We start from the raw sequence: 18,231 nt of genomic DNA on the forward strand, positions 1-18,231 counted from the left end.
CCCCTCAACTTGGCCTCAAGGACCACTGATGGTCCCCGGACCATTGGTTGAGAACCACTGAAGTAAGGGAATAGCAATGGTGATAACATTGTCAAAATGAATCAATCCATATCTCCAATAGATCCTTTTAGTTTTATTTTTACAATTTTATTTATACATTTTCAGGTTTAAAGACAAGACATACTTTACAAACATTCACATCACATACACACAAACCCTTCCCCTATATTGGATAACTTGATCTACAGCTCCCTCTGTGGGTTGTCCAACAAACACATCACAGATTTTATATACAGTATAGCCTATATATATCTCACACACACACACACACACCACACACACACACACACACACACACACACACACACACACAAAATATTAGATTAATATTTTCTCCCACGGTACATCTGCACACTCTCCTTACATTTTAAAGATTACAGCAAATCAAAGTCAAGTAGGCCTACTGGATAGCAGCTCCTTATTCCAGTTTCCATTGGACATGGTAATAATAATAATAATAATAATAATATAATAATAATTGTTGTAGCGACTACTTCTTCCCATCAAACCAAATAAAAGTAGTGCTATGAGGTGTATGAGCTGTCGGCAGGAACTGTATGACGCGTTTCCAATCAAATTCAGAAAACGTCTTATTGTAGTTAAGGTGATTTATTGACAAAACAAAGAGGTCCAAAAATGTACTGAAAAGGTTGATGAATAAAAACGTGTAAATGTATATAAAGGATTAAACGCAAATAAACGATTAAACGGTCAACAGAAAATATTGAGCCTAGAGCTCAGTCAGCTCACACCCATTGTTCTCTCACTGAATGCCACCGCCCAGACACACAGCTGACATATTAAAGGTGATTAGCAGACACACAGCAGGAGGCCAGGAGCTCATCAATCAGGTAAGGGAAGTGGCACATCAAAAACCAAGCGTGGGAAAAAGAATCACACCCGTGTTAACCGAGTGGTGCAACTCCCCTCTCTCTCTCCGCCCCCCCCTCCTCTCCTCTCTCTCTCTCTCTCTCTCTCTCATTAGCAGGCAACAGTGCAGCACTGTCTCTGTTTCTGGCACAACAGCGCCCCTACTGGTACTCATACTGGTGCTCATTAACCAACACAGGTGAACCAACACATAGGCGGACACATAGGTGAACCAACACATAGGTGAACATGTACATTGCTGTTCCTTGGAGTGGTTGCACCACTCAAAAAATAAACAAAGAATATAATAAACAACAACATGTATATTTTGGCTCCTACAATAATAATAATAATAATAATAATAACAAAAAGAAATGGATATGCTGTATAAGTAATTAGGTCTCTTTTCCTAGTCCCAAGTTATGTTATACATGTTCTTACCTGGAAGTCTGTTTTGTGTTGTATCCCAAAGAACCTTAATGTTTACAGTTTGTTGTTTCGGGTTGTCCATATTACTACCTAACAAGTGTGCACCATTGATAGGCATGTAAAGAACAAAAATACGTGGACAGTGACAGTGTTTGGTCACACTGTCACAATCATAAACCATCCAGACTGCATGTCTGCTTTCTGAACCCTGAGTCAGAACTAAACATGGAGAAGTAGCCTTCCGTTAATTATGCTTATGCCCCACATATCTGGAAAAGCAGAAAGCGTTTCTGTTCTGCTGTTGCCTTTTTACTGAGGCTTTATTCCCATTTCCCTTGCGCTGTAATCTTATTACCACAAAGTGCTATGGTTATCTTAGGTTAGTTGGTGTTGACTGAGGCTTTCTGTAAATAATAACAATAAACCATTGTTCTGAGGTCATACCTGAATTAAAACTTGGCCAGTCTTGGCATTATCTATAGAAGTCAATGGACTAATGCCCTGAGCTATAGTGGCTCATTGACCTGTCTGCTAAGTAAGTTGATTGTCATTGTTCATCTGATTCTTACACAAACTTAACTGACAGATACACCATCATTCAGCTCCTTACAGCACTGAGACAGAATGTTTCATGTTATGTGTCCTTCATGGTCCTTCTCTGCATCATTTTAGACAGACTGCAGTAGGAAATTCTGGAAAGCCTCATCAGAAGACTCTGGAATCAGAAACTCCAATAGCAGGTCACAGATGCAGAAGATGAGATGCCTATACAATACATAGCAGTACAGAGACAGGGTTATATATATAGATTGACATCCATTTTAAACTATAGGGATGCACCGAATATTCGGCCTGATTCGGTTGAATTTAGAGCCGAAACCGAATAGTCAAAGAACCGGGTTTACCTTTCGGAATCGTAACCTACTGTTTTGTTGGGATGACGTGATCAAAATGTAATCATGCCTTTTGCCATTATCATGTAGCACTACAACAAAGGTACAGCCATGACAGCAATGGTACAAAAACTGGTAAACTGGCTTTTGTACAGTTTTGTACAGTTTCCAATATTCGGTTTCGGAATTTCCCATTCAGTGCATCCCTATTTTAAATCTTAGAATTGAATTAACTCATTATTTTTCTGTGTACACCTCACTTGTTAATGCGATGGTCCTGTAAAGACTCTAGGATTGTCTCCAAACTCAGTCTGTACTTCTCAGTACCAAGTATGTCAGTGATGGTCTCTGTGTGAGAACATAGAGGAACAGTTAAGGACTGGACTGGTGTGGTCTGGCCATTTTCCATCAATTATCATTGCATTTTAATGCAATGATAAAATCAATTTAAAATGTCCAATAATTCTTAACCAGGATTGATGTTTAGTCAACAGTGACTCAATTATTAATTACTAATTAAGGACACATCAGAAATGTGTCCTTAATTTTGGGGGGTCCCCAGATTATAAACCCCCCCCCCCCAAAAAAAAAAGTTGCAACTGAATGGCTGGAAAATGGAAATTAAGAGTTTACATAGTACATGAATAAACTTTCCTTAATGATTATATCTGGTTTCAGTATTTATTTATGATGTATGTTCTCTATTATTAAGGTTGAAAAAATTGTAGCGGTCAATTTGTATTGGGGAGGGGGGCGGGGCGGGGGTCACAAGACATGACCAAAGCATTTCTGGGGGTCCCCAGGCAAAAACATTGAGAACCCCTGCTCTATTCTACACAGGTCACAGACAAAGTCAGAGAGAGAAGGATGAGGTTGGCAGGGCACTGCGCCAGGCACTAGTGGAAAGCAAACTGACACTATGGGAGCCAATCCATGGCAAAGCCAAGGCAAGAAGCTCACCACCTACGTAGATGCAATGCACTGCGCGACAGCTTCCAACAACACTGCAGAGTCAAGACCCTGATGCTAGATAGCAGTGCGGAGGGAAGAGATTCAGGAGTCCGGAGTCGGTGTTAGCTAGTATGTAATGTATTCACCTATTGTATGTGTTTTTGTATACAAATTGTGTATTTGTAATGTATGTTTTACTTATGTGTATAGGACCCCCTCTAAAACATGATGCTGCATCTCAAGGGGCCATCCTCTCAATAAAATTCTGAGAAGACCGCACTCTGGCATCAAGGACAAAATGTAAATGAACGTATCATTTGTACATTCTTAGCGCTAAATGAACACATACCTGGGAGCAGCTGCATCAGGCAGTCCAGACACTGTTTCTTGGTCTCGTCCCTCTGTGTGGCGCTGCGCTCCGGTCGATGATGAGCAGGCAGCACGCCACCTGGCCACACAGCTTCCTGCATCACCTGCAGGTAAATCACCCAGCAGGGGGTACTGGTGAGGTGGGCCATTCCCACATCCACCCATCTGAAACACAGATAGTGTTGGCATTGTAAGTTAAGAGTTCAACACAAGAGTGTCTGCTAGATCAACAGCAAGGGAATGAGCACAGAACGTATTAAGTGTACTGCACATGTTAACGAGTAACGACAAGTAAAAATTGATGTGTGCTGTACAGACATATACAGAGTAGACACAGTACATGGAAAAAGGGACGTGCACAAGGTCAAGCCATGTGCATGTGCTTGGTCACTCACTCACCTACCGTATTGTGCCGAATATAAGACGACTCAGATTATCATTTTTTAAGACTCATTTGTGGAAAAAGAACAGAATGTCAAATAGTCTAGTCCCCGATTATAATACGACCCCGTTTTTTAGGATATTTCCATTGGTAAAAAAACGTAGTCTTATATTCAGCACAATAGGGTACGTGTGTAGACCAGTATTTAATAGTGGCTATTCGTGTGACATCATTGTACCTGGAAGTTATGCGGGAACTCCCACTGAGTGGCAAAAAACTACTTTCTGGCCTTGACAGCCCATTCATCCAAACAGAAAAGTCCTGTCTGATTGCATTAAACAATGTTAAACTCACCAACATTGCACCTGTACGAAAAGCTTGAATTATCCTCTTTCTATCTGCAGTTTTCGTTTCATAAAAATCCACCATAGAAATGTTACAGTATGAGCTATACTTTCTGTCAAGAAATGCCCTGCATTTGATTGAGTGGTGCAACCACTCCAAGGAACAGCAATGTCCGTGTTCACCCACCTATGTGTTGGTTCACCCACCTATGTGACGTTAATGAGCACCAGTATATGACTATGAGTACCAGTAGGGGCGTTGTTGTGCCAGAAACAGAGAGAGAGAGAGACAGTGCTGCACTGTTGCCTGCTAATGAGAGAGAGAGAGAGAGGAGGGGGGGGGGGGAGTTGCACCACTCAGTTCACACGGGTGTGATATTTTTTATTAAGTGTCAGAGTTTGGAAGTGCTTGTTTTCAATAACACAACATTTTGATGCCTCCTGTATTATGTGACATTTAGAAACAGGTGGTACGCAGGACGGTTGAGTGATTTCCAACGAGCGCTTCCAAACTCCAACACCCCATGCTGCTCAATGTTTTGCCACTCTAGATGAGGGGGGCGTGTCCTGATGGGAAAATCATGCATGTGCATACTCTCTATACAGAACCACATTGCATCAAAGCACAGAAAAGGTCTTTTAGCACAATACAAATCTGAATGTTTTCATATTCAGTATAGTGTTCTATTTATCTTCACTCCGTTTCCCTCTATAGAATTATATAAAAAAAAATATCATAATAAAAAAAGATGGAAAATATGACTGCTAAACATTAACACTTCTTAACAGATGTACACAATAACACAATAAAAATGAATATCATAGATATTCACATACATTAAAATTAAAAATTAAAAGGCTAATTTAAAGTACAATGAGTTCTGTCCATAATACTTCTATAATATTTATTATTCATTGTTTTTAATTGTTATTGCTTTTAAAATGCGTGAGATAAAATGTGTTTTTATGCCTTATGTAAAGCACTTTCATACACAGATTTTGAAATGTACTATACAAATAAACCTGCCTTGCCTAACTATATTATAGCAAATAAAACATGTTATTATTTTCCAATTTATAACATAACATAAACTTGACAATAGATTTTGTGAGAGGAAAAAGCAGATACACAAGACTACAATTGTAAAAAGAAAAATAGTTGACTTCTGCATGCAGTACAATGGGCGCTTATTAGAGGTGATCTGAACATCCGAGCACCTCAGGACACCCTTCCAGAATAACAGAAGAAGAGCACTGAGCAGTGTCCGGACACTCAGTCTTTTGAAGATAATTGAATACATATTAGGAAGTGTCAACCGATCATCAAATAATCGCCAAAGGACTCGGAGCTTGTTGGAAACTCTTCAGTATGCATTCTTTCCTACTGTACTGTATGTTGTTAGGTGTCATTCAACAAATCAATCAATCTCAATGTTACCAGAGAGTGATGCAAGAAATAGAACATACAGTTTGTATACAGTACATAAATAGGCAGAACATCAGGACGACACTTGGGGTTATGCCGGTTATGCCTTGCAGGGTTAGGCTGGTGCAATGTACAGTAGACCTGCTATTTTCCATGCGTGTACATACAGTATCAGGCACAACGTTACCTTTCAATGAAGGTGCCAAAGAGAAGTCTAATGGTCTTCTGAATGTTTTCAGTGCATAGCCAGCTCCACTGGTCCTTCATCAACAGACAAAGGATGTTCAACACCACATCTGCCACTGCTGTGTCTGTAGACAAAGACACACACACACGCGCGCACACACACACACACACACACACACACACACACACACACACACACACACACACACACACACACACACACACACACACACACACATACACACACACACACACACACACACACACACACACACACACACACACACACTTTAGTTTCCAACATTTGATGAAATGGTCATTTTTATAGAGCCTTTAACAAACACTGACACTGGAGACAAAAATGCAAGGCACCAACCTGCTCATGGAGAGCAGTTAGGGGTCCATTACTTGCGCAAGCAGAGCACGCAAGCATTAATGGTTGTGCTGGTACGAATGTACGTGTATGCTTGGTAGGTATTGATGGTGACGTAATTAAGATATGTAGCAATGCCAGGTTATAACTGGCTTTTGATGGTGACGTAATAAAGATTACATATCCTAAGAAGAAACATATCCTAATTACGTCACCATCGACAGCCAGTTATAACCCAACATTGAAACATATCTTAATTACGTCACCATCAACATCAGTATAAAATACCATTACCTACCAAGCATACGCACATAAAAAAGCCAGCCGACCACAGTATATACAGTAGTACTTTCAACTTTCAATTTACAGTACATACATGTATACATATGTTACCTGTTACCCAACCAATATTGAAACATATCGTAATTACGTCATCATTGACAGCCAGTTATAATTTTTGTATTTAATTTCACTCCTTAGGCCTGTGATGGAGACCAGTGATTATCAACCATGTTAATTTAATTTGATATGTATTAGGCCACAGATCCACATTTCATACAAAATCGAATGTTACGTTCTCAGGGCTATATCTTGCGCCACCCCTTAACCTCTATCCCTAAACTGGCGTGTTCTCTCCTCCTATATTCGTCTAGTCTACTGATGTAGACTAGACAAAATGACGCAACCTTTTCCCGATGCCTTCCTGTCTGTGGCAGGCTGCTCACAGCTCTGCTTCACGTCCCCAGTGTCCCTCCCAGTGGATCCACCACACACCAGCCTCTCCTGGTCCTTGATGAACCTCTCCAGTCCAGAGGGGGTCAGCCCATTGAGCACCTGCAAGGCCAGCCACCAAGCAGAGGGACAATTTAGGCATTTAGCAGACGGATTTACAGTAAGCAAGAACAACACAAATACATAGAAATAGTCATCCAAGATCATAAGAGTGCCATGTCTACATTATGCTATCTAAATTACAAGTTTAGCCTTCGCATTCGCATTCGCAAGGTCGTCGAGGCTAGGGCAAGTGCTACAGTACGTGGGCTGTGTGCTAGTGCTGTGGGCTAAGGTGAAGTCTGAAGAGGTGAGGTCTCAGACTACCACTACCACTCCCATTTAGTTCTGATTGCAATTGGAAGTTCATTCCAAATTATCATTTGTATCTGGCAGTGGTGGACACTGGACAGTAACTAGGTATACTTGTAGCCTCGGCTGAGAGGGGAACCCGGGACCCATGCCGTATGCACCTCAACGAGGTGCATACGTTGCCAGTCGACTAAAGAGGCAGGCTAGATAGGCTAGCAGGAATGCAGCACCCTATAGCCTACACATTTACGTGAGCACTGTACTTACAGTAAATACATTATTTTAGTATCTGTAACTTAGTATGTATTTTTGGATAGTACAATGTTTGCTTTGAAATGTAATGGACTTTCAGTCTTTCAATGCAAATATTGTAAACTACTTTTGACTCCACAAAATGTCTTGGAAGGGAAAAACGTTACACCACACTGTAATCCCACACTGTAACTTACAGCGCTGCCTTCGCTAAAGCAGTATGTCACTTTAGGCTGCAAGTCATTTATGTTGAGAGGGGGAGCAACTTTGCTGGGGAAACGGAGCCTCCTGCTGCATGAAACATAAAATTACAACCAAGCAGCAGTTAAAACGCAACACCTTATAAAACGAGACAATACAAGAGAAAGCAGACAGTAAAATGTGTCCTAGAGTATTACAGTACTTCCTTTAAAAAAAGGGAGAACCTTATTAACTAACTAACCTAACTCAAAGCTGATTTTGCCTATTCGTCACCTTCTTAAACTAATGGCCTAAGTCATTTTTTGAGGAAATTTATTTTTCGCCAAAGTCCTAATTGAAAACTGGATCATGCTGATTCCGCCCCTTTTAGTAAAATGGCCTAGTGTGACTTAAATAGGCTTTTTCTTTTAAACTGGCCAAAGTCAGGCTGTTTAATCCTATAAATTCAATTTAATTATCTTTATCTGTTACATAACTGACATACAGTGTTATTCTTGAAGAACGATAGCCCCCTGTACTATGTCCAGCTTTTAGTGTATATGTAACCCAAATTGTGTCCCAACACAAACATTAAATGCCATTGACAATGAATGGACAATTTTGTAACACAAACATTGATGACGAAGGTGAGGACACAAATTCTGATTGGCCGGAATGAGATGATGTATGATGATCTACGATGATAAGAGCGCCCTGCCCTCACTTCACATGGGTGTGATTTTTATATTAGTAGTAATAAATTGTTATAAATGTTTTTGGTGAAATTATTAAGAAATATCATATAGTTTAAGAAGGTGATGTATTGTATCTAGTCTACACTATGGTGTCTAATGTGGAGAGACTAGAGGGACTCACCTGTATCTCCTGCTGTCTCCTGCTCTGCCATCAGACTCTCCCTCAAGGTCCTCTGTGGGGCTCTGGGGCTCCGGGCGTGGGAAGGCCGTCTTCAGTGTGTCTAAAGCATTCACCACCATCTTCGGAGGCAGTCATGTTGGAGAATATATGAGACAAACAACCCAGTGCCTAATAAAATATTGCAGACATTCATCGGAGTCCACACCTTGCCATTTAAAAAAAAGTACATGGTTGCTGTGCACCGTATCAATTCCATTATAAGATATGTAAGTACACATGAACATTTTTCTCAGCATTAATCTGAATTTGTCATATGTTTACTATAAAAGCATAGTGTTTCAACAGTTGGTATATTAATGTATACTATATTTATATTTCCATGCCTACCAACCTGTATTTTCTCTCACCAGTCCCACAAAAAAAACAAATACAATGGAGCATTATCTTCATTAAAACAACTTGGATTGTTTTTCTTTACCTTATCAATTCTTGACATCGCAAACTTTTTTTCAAAAGAAGCACATGATTCTGTATTGAGACCGAGGAACTCCTGCATTTCCTCACTGTTGGCTGTTTCAGGAATGCTGTTTAATTGCTAATATAGAGAAAATAAATCAGGCAAACTACATTAACACAAAAATGATTCTTAATTGAATTAGACTGTTCTGTTGGTCAAATCCATACTTTAAGAAATGTTTCCAGTTGGCCTTTACGAGCCTCGGCCTTCTCAATATCTGCATTGCCAAACAGGAGATCAGGGAAAAGCTTCTTTGGGCCTCTGACGTCTGAGGTGCAGAACAAGTAATAAGGAAATCATTTCTGAAACAACTAGATAAAGTGCCCCTCGGGCAACAGGTCTCCACCAGGCCAGGTCAGGTTGTGGCCTCCTGGTGCAGGCGCTATAATAGGCCAATGTGAAAAGGGTTCCATTTCTTCTTATTTGGATGGCAATTGGATGATTTGAGGCATTTTGTTCCAAAAACGTTTTTAGTAAAACGGGCCAATCCACTTTGAATGCCAATGTTAGCCAATTAGGATGGAATATGAAATATCGGACAGATCCGTCTTGAACACATGACTATAGAGATACTGTGTAACGATTTGCGGATTTTTTGGATAGAATCTGTTGGAGTAATATAAAAATAAAAAAAATTGGTGGCGCTATAACAGGCCATTCTTGGGGCAGAGGTTCATCGTTGGCATCCAGGGAGTGTGTGTGCAAAATTTGGCATCGACCGGGTTAGCGGTGCCGGAGATTAGCTGGTAACGAACGCGCACACGCACACACACACACACACACACACACACACACACACACACACACACACACACACACACACACACACACACACGGAGTGCAAAACATACTCTCTCCCCATGCCTTCGGCCTGGTGGAGACAATAATTAATCAGTCTGTAAAAAGAAATCAGTGCAGAGTGGATTTGTGTCTTACTTTTCATGACCTTCTTGAGCTCTGGCTTCTCCTCTAAACGAGCTTGCAAGTTAAGGAACTCACTGTATCGCCGGTTGACAGTGTGATGAGCCACAGGTTGCAGGTCCATTACCGTCTCATACTACGAAACACACAGCCCCATGCATCAGTGCAGTCAAATCTGACATGTTCATTGAATAATAGATGAAATGCTATTCATAAACACACAAACACAAAATGATGGGCTTGAAATAGAATATACCTTCACAATGTATAAAGTATAGGGGTGTGAGGCAGCACCACGTGGCTCTTTGGAGGTGAGCGTGCCAGCAATTTGGACATTCTGTATGTTAACAGGTGCAACTGGAAGACTGTTAGAGGCATCAAAGTTATATGGGGGAAGACAAAGCCGCTTTGGAGGACAAACTGAGGCTCGCTCTTGGCCTATGCCTGCTGGCCAATGGGAGTCCTCTGTCACCACCACTTTGGGTCCGAGGGACCTTAGAGTGCCGAAGCAGCCAGAAGCCCCATCGTCTTTTGAAGTCATCACGTTACAGAAACTGCTTGGAGGAGGGGTACAGTTGCAGAAGCTTTCTGCCTGCTCATCGTCTGAGTCTGACTGAATTGAGGACTCCATTAACAATTTCTGACACTCTGACGACTGGGAGTCATGGTCGGACTCTGGGCTCTGATAAAAGCAGTTAACCCGGCATGGCATGAGCAGACCTTCATGGCAATTTTCGCCTTTACCAACACTAGCTATGCTATCCATGCTGTCCAGTGAGGAACCTATCTTCCAAAACAGACCCTGGCTGTACAGATCGGTGGGATTTGAGAGGCTTTTGGTGCTAAGACCCATTTGGTCAGACGAGAGGGAGCTGCAGGTGACCCAGGACTCATCCTGGGACTGACTTCTGTATAGAGTTGCTCCAAAAAGCTCATCCGTGGCAGTTTCGTGAGGTTCCCTGGACTTGGTGAATATGTCCACAATGGTCTGGTTGAGCCAGTCAGGATCAGATACCCTACTTATGAGGGGCAACAGTACATTGCAGGTGATGAGCTCTGCTACCATGCATCCTCCAGTCCTCGTTTCCATGTTGGGATATGGGACAAGCACATGTAAGACAAGGTACACCAGAGCTCGAGAGTAGCTGAGTTCAGCGGATGCACTCCTCAGGGCAGGATGGGGGGCATCAGCTCGACTGTACAGTTGCCAGAGGCTGATGCCGCTGTCTTTCTGCGTCAACGCTGCTCCTGCCTGTATCTCTCTTGCTGTCATGAATCTCTGCAGGTGGCATCCGTACAGCTCGAGAACCCTCTGAAGCAGTGCTTTCCTGTCCACGTGCCGTGTGCGCTCCTTAAGTTCCATCACTGACTCCAGCATGGAATCGCGCACCACTCTCTCAAACTCCCCCTCCTCCCCTGCAAGCAGGATGCGGTACCACGAGGACACAAAGTCGCGCATGGCTTTGTGGACAGCGCTGTGGATCTCAAGGTCCAGACGTCGCTCATGTTCAGGGGAAGGCAGAGGTGGCTGCATGTTACCTAGTGGAAGAAAATGTTCCAAGTGCAGCAAGCTGTTAGCATCCAGCAGAGCACGAGACCCAAGCCAACCCCCAAGAACCACCAGGAGACTGGTGAAGATACAGAGGAGCCAGACATTCACAAGGAGATGGAAGAGGACAAGCCATGCTAACAGAGCTCCAAACCCTAAGAGCCTTCGCTGGCCAAGTAACTCTGAGAATGCCCAGTGATGAGAACTCTTGGAGGAAGGCATTAAAGTGTGTGGACTGTTGTGTCCTGAAAAGAAAGAAAAATGAATAAGCATGCTATAGCCTGGGAAATTAACTGGAAATACATTGAAACCAATATTTAGGACCAATAACAGACTTATAAGGAAATAATTATTTGTCAAGCTTGGGAAAGAAGACAGAGTACTCTGTATACATCTGAGGTGTAATATAATGAATTATGTAATGTAAACATGCTGTAAAATGCATAAATTATGTAATGTAAAACATGCTGTAATTGCAAATGTGAAATGGTGTCTTATAAACCCATGAGGGTTGGGCACAAGGTGTGCATGACACGAAAATAAATAAACAATCATCAATCAATCAATAATGAAGAAGCACGTTTATAATATATATATATATATATATATATATACATACAAACTCATTGACAAATAAACTATTGTAACTAAATAGATTAGTCGATTAACTACTTAACCCTGTATTATAGCCTATGTGGTTTGAAGTCACATCGCCCAGCCTAATAATTCCTGTTAATCGTATCCGTAGAATAAGCTAAACTTTAGCTTATTCTATGGATATGATTACTTTAGCTGCTGAAGTGTGACATATCTTCCTGGATTCATTGTCATATATTTAAGATGCCCTAGGCCCTAGGCCCTGTCCAATTTTGGTCACCCTAGGGCCTAGGGTGACCAAAATTGGACAGGACCTGTGATGTCATGCCTTACTTTTTATTTGTGTTTTTTCTATTCATTTGGTCATTAAGGTCCACAGAATCACGAAAAAGGTTATGGACATTATTGTATAGCCTACCACACCATAGACAACCAATATAAGGCAACATTTCCCAAATGTCCTCATGCTTTCCTCATGCTTGACAAAAACGTATAAACATAGTGTAAAAAATAATTGCCTGCATATGTAAGTTTGCTATAATTGAGTTACCACCGGTAAGAGGAAAACGCATCACAATAGGCTCGTTGTTTGTTGGATGGAAAAGAAGATCACCATGCACGCATAGACTGATCAAAGTCCCCACACACGCAAAACATTCTCTACACCCCATGCATGACCACAAGCTATGCGTTGTCTATTCTAAGATTAGCCAAAGGGAAATGTATAGCGTATAAACTGTCATGCTACCAAATACGCCTATTGCAGCTTACATTGAGAAGAAGTTATTTCTTTGAACCATAATAGGCCTACAAGGTCTTCACATTTTAGTGATGCTATTGCTATGGATTCTTCATTTGGTATTTGTCGCCATCGGTCCTAAAATGACAAACACGACCTAAGTGAATACCAAACGAGGTCCACCATGGCCACCTGTAGGCAATTAGCCTATGTGCGGAGGAAAATTCACAACTAGCTTTACACAGTAAAAAAACTCCGTGACGTGGGCACTATGGGATGGGACATTAACACATACCTGACAATCGATAGAAGTATAAAAGATGGCCAGAGTAAAAAAGCTGGCTCAAGAATCCTCATGGACAAGCCCTGACTAATCTTGTAGAGAAGATTATCTGGGTCCAGAATGGATCATGGAAATCTAGTTTACGGTCCATAGGGGGCGGTGTCTGCACGGCCATACAGCTTGCGCACCTGTTACGAAACATTGGTCGATTTTCAAGACTATTAGTAATCTAACATATTGGAAGTTGGAACTTTAACGACAGATGTAGTTCCAAAAAATGTGAAGTAGTAATTAGCCTATCTGGGATCAGCATAGGCTAGGCCTACAGGCCTACTTAGATAAGTAGGCCTACAATTGTAGCAGTAATTTAGACCCATTATGGAAGAGTTCAGAAGAGTAGAGTTCAATAAATAAATCCCCTTTGTACACAATGGGTCAGATCATTTTATAAACTGCAGGGCTGAACAAGTAGACTACTTTAGTGGGGAAAGGGGGATTTCACTTATGCCCAGAGATACAGTGTTGGGCAGTTACTTCCCAGTATCAAGTAAAGTAAGTGAATTATTACTCTGCCAAAACAGTAATAGGCCTATGCCTATTACCATTTACTTTGTAAAAAACAAAACATTTAGTTTTCTGCAGTTATATATGAGCCTTTAGTTGATTGGTGACTATTATTTTTAGTATTCAAAACAATTGGATTCAGTTCTAAAATAAGTTGACTTAACAGATTGCTTACATTCCTTTTTTGCGGTTGGGGGGGGGGGGGGGGGGGAGAGTAATATCAACAGTCTGTCTTGAGAGACTAGGCTGCCTCAAAGTCAGAGACTGTTGCTTTATGTTATTGTTTGTTATGTATACAATATATACTGTCCGTTTTGAGACGCTGCAGCCATGTGTGCAGTTAAGATTGTTGAATTCCAAATGTGGAATATGCAGCAGAAATAGTTTGGCTGACAATTTCAGCCATTCAGTGATAACCATTTTAATGTCTGAACATTTTAAGATGGCATTTCCTCCACCTTGAATATTCAAATCATATAGCTTGAACCCACATTTGGTAAATTGTCTCACGTTTAGTGAACATGGAGAAAGGATGAGAAGTCAATGATACATTTAAAAACTTTAATTAAATTATGGACAGTTATTGCAAACATGATCAAGTGCTGCTGGTGGTCTGTGTGGAGTTCCAGCTCCATGGTCGTACATGGCGGTCGCGGTCACGTTGCTGCTCCTTGGTCGTGCATCATGGTGGCGGTCTCGTTGCTGCCAGCTCCATGCTCGTGCATCGTGGCGGTCGCGTTGTTGCCAGCTCCTTGGTCTTACATTGCGGTGGCGTCGCTGCCAGCTCCATGGTCGTGCAACGTGGTGGCGGTCTCGTCGCTGCCAGCTCCATGCTCTGGCATCGTGGTGGTTGCGTTGCTGCCAGCTCCTTGGTCGTTCATCATGGTGGGGGTCTCGTCACTGCCAGCTCCATGCTCTGGCATCGTGGTGGTGGTGTCGCTGCCAGCTCCATGCTCTGGCATCGTGGTGGTCGCGTTACTGCCAGCTCCTTGGTCGTTCATCATGGTGGCAGTCTCGTCACTGCCAGCTCCATGCTCTGGCATCGTGGTGGTGGCGTCGCTGCCAGCTCCATGCTCTGGCATCGTGGTGGTCGCGTTGCTGCCAGCTCCTTGGTCGTTCATCATGGTGGCAGTCTCGTCACTGCCAGCTCCATGCTCTGGCATCGTGGTGGTGGCGTCGCTGCCAGCTCCATGCTCTGGCATCGTGGTGGTCGTGTTGCTGCCAGCTCCTTGGTCGTTCATCATGGTGGCAGTCTCGTCACTGCCAGCTCCATGCTCTGGCATCGTGGTGGTGGCGTCGCTGCCAGCTCCATGCTCTGGCATCGTGGTGGTCGTGTTGCTGCCAGCTCCTTGGTCGTTCATCATGGTGGCGGTCTCGTCACTGCCAGCTCCATGCTCTGGCATCGTGGTGGTGGCGTCGCTGCCAGCTCCATGCTCTGGCATCGTGGTGGTCGCGTTGCTGCCAGCTCCTTGGTCGTTCATCATGGTGGCAGTCTCGTCACTGCCAGCTCCATGCTCTGGCATCGTGGTGGTGGCGTCGCTGCCAGCTCCATGCTCTGGCATCGTGGTGGTCGCGTTGCTGCCAGCTCCTTGGTCGTTCATCATGGTGGCAGTCTCGTCACTGCCAGCTCCATGCTCTGGCATCGTGGTGGTGGCGTCGCTGCCAGCTCCATGCTCTGGCATCGTGGTGGTCGTGTTGCTGCCAGCTCCTTGGTCGTTCATCATGGTGGCAGTCTCGTCACTGCCAGCTCCATGCTCTGGCATCGTGGTGGTGGCGTCGCTGCCAGCTCCATGCTCTGGCATCGTGGTGGTCGCGTTGCTGCCAGCTCCTTGGTCGTTCATCATGGTGGCAGTCTCGTCACTGCCAGCTCCATGCTCTGGCATCGTGGTGGTGGCGTCGCTGCCAGCTCCATGCTCTGGCATCGTGGTGGTCGTGTTGCTGCCAGCTCCTTGGTCGTTCATCATGGTGGCGGTCTCGTCACTGCCAGCTCCATGCTCTGGCATCGTGGTGGTGGTGTCGCTGCCAGCTCCATGCTCTGGCATCGTGGTGGTCGCGTTGCTGCCAGCTCCTTGGTCGTTCATCATGGTGGCAGTCTCGTCACTGCCAGCTCCATGCTCTGGCATCGTGGTGGTGGTGTCGCTGCCAGCTCCATGCTCTGGCATCGTGGTGGTCACGTTGCTGCCAGCTCCTTGGTCGTTCATCATGGTGGCGGTCTCGTCGCTGCCAGCTCCATGCTCTGGCATCGTGGTGGTCACGTTGCTGCCAGCCTCATCGTCGAGGGCGGGGGAGTTTGACTCCCTCTCAGTGGGGGCATAAGTCGGAACAGTCGGGAAACAGAGTCCTGTTGGCACAAGATAGTTTTTTTTGTTTATTAATCACACCCGTGTGAAGTGATCAAGAATGGTGGTCCCTTATTGGCCACAGACATACCCAGCCGATTTGCTCAGACACATTTAAATTCTCCAGTCATTGCCAATGGCATTTAATGTTCGTTTTCAGACAGAATCTACACTATAGCCATCAAAATCAGCTAATGACTTAGGAGAAAGACAAAGTTAGAGCCATCCAATATTTGTTGATAGCTCATGATTGTAAACTAGAGAACAAACATTGCAATGAAATTGGGGGAGTGGGGATGATTATCTTCAATGCCCATTTAAGTGCCAATAGTCGGCAGCCAGGGGTGTAGAGTGGAAAATTGCATAGTTTTGCCTAAAATATTGTCTATATACACACATGAATCATGAATCCATTTGCTGACCGGCTGTCAACATTGGCTATGGTTGTGTGTGTGATACAGCTGCACCCTCTGGTGGCGGGCCAGTGGGGTTACAGCATGACACAGACAGTTTAGGCCAGCTTCTATAGTTAGTGCAGCACTGCATTCACAAAAAAATAATTTCAGAGACCCCATAGAGTGCACAAAAGGAACCAAAATGACCATGATGGGTCCTGTGTCACACACCCATAAGTGGCCATTTGAAACCATGAAGCTACCTTGAGTGAGCAAACATGCACAATATCAGCATCCTGACCAGAATTGTCTGGATGAGACTTTAGGCAAGTTTAGCAAGACCTGTTGAGGCCCAAACCACAACAATGAAACTATGCAACATGCAACTACTCACAACCATTATCCCCAATGGTAGTTGCAAGGGTTGCATTGGTGTGACATGCCTTAAAACTCTTTTGTAGTCTGTTGCAAATTAGTGTGGTTTGGGCTTTAAGGCCCAATATGTCTGCTGTGCATAGAAGCCGTTGTACAGAAATAAAGTTGACATCATAAACTCATCTGAATAGACTGGAAAATAAAACTTGGAGCTGTATAGTATATTCAGGCGATATCATAAAACAAATGCTCCCACAAACTATCAGTACAAACTTCAAACATTTTAGAGTTGAAAATTGTTTGGCCTTCCTATGAATCTGCAACAGACCTACAATTTAATAAATGCACATTGGAAACAAACCAAAAAGCTCTTACCATGGGCAAACCAAAGACTTAGTCCAAAAAGAACAATGTTGCAAATAATGCTTCCCTCCATTGCTGCCTGCCTGAAGTTAGATGCTGTGGAGGAAGTGACTGACGGCCCACAGCAGAGGGTTTTAAGGCTTTCTGCTGGTCTCACAGCTGTTCATGATCAGCATTAATGAGTGGAAGAGACCACACGTTGCTCACCTGTCTGTCATTTGGGTGGGAAGGGTTTTTTTGAGTCTGACTACATTATAAAATATACACAAAATATTCTCTGTTGAGCTTACTTTTTTTTTATTACACAAACTAAAATGTTGGTGAGGCTTAGGCTGATTTTCGTGTCGTCATATTATTACCAGCAGCTTTAACACAGTAAAAAAAACAGATCTACAAGCTCCAAAAGTGTCAAGATATGAATATGATGCAGTGTGAGCTTGTAGATATTTTAACAATTTTTGTTTTTGATTATTATATATTTTAATATATAATTATTATTATTAGACGTTGATTAGTGGTTTGTTAAACGTCTATATATAGACCGTCTCTGTACGTCTGTCTGTACTCTGTACATGTGTAATCCACGTAACGAACCGTTCGCCCCACGGCCCCCACCGACTTCAAATTCGACACACGTGTTCCACACCCCCACAGGGAGTGCATGTGGCCGGTGTCGAGTCGGTCGGACCCACGGTTGTCCAGAACCGCCCCAAAAAGACCTCTGCCCGGGTCTGGAAAGGGCCCCTGCCCAGTGTCCATATATGGAGCTGGCCTGTTCTGACATCATTCTGACATCTGCATAGACTCCATTTGGGCATGCCTGACAAAGAACTCCATATAAGCCAAGGGACACAGGCATAATATCTGGGTGGGGCATGCATTTCCAAGTAAGCCAGCAGGCACCGCTGTAGAGGC

General features: G+C 43.3%; 1 protein-coding gene across 1 annotated transcript; it reads right to left on the minus strand.

The window, feature by feature from the left end:
- Positions 1 to 2,027: 2,027 nt before the first annotated feature.
- On the minus strand, positions 2,028 to 11,883 carry snx19a (sorting nexin 19a; the record flags this gene model as incomplete). Its single annotated transcript, XM_080781108.1, has 11 exons — positions 2,028 to 2,124; positions 2,513 to 2,600; positions 3,553 to 3,737; positions 5,912 to 6,035; positions 6,970 to 7,117; positions 7,816 to 7,906; positions 8,675 to 8,793; positions 9,153 to 9,269; positions 9,359 to 9,459; positions 10,128 to 10,248; positions 10,369 to 11,883. The coding sequence occupies 11 exons, from the start codon at positions 11,881 to 11,883 to the stop codon at positions 2,028 to 2,030; spliced, it is 2,706 nt and encodes a 901-aa protein (XP_080637234.1).
- Between the last annotated feature and the right edge of the window lie 6,348 nt (positions 11,884 to 18,231).

This window comes from Protomyctophum bolini (assembly GCF_963924005.1).
Source record: "Protomyctophum bolini genome assembly, chromosome: 13".
NCBI lineage: Eukaryota > Metazoa > Chordata > Actinopteri > Myctophiformes > Myctophidae > Protomyctophum > Protomyctophum bolini.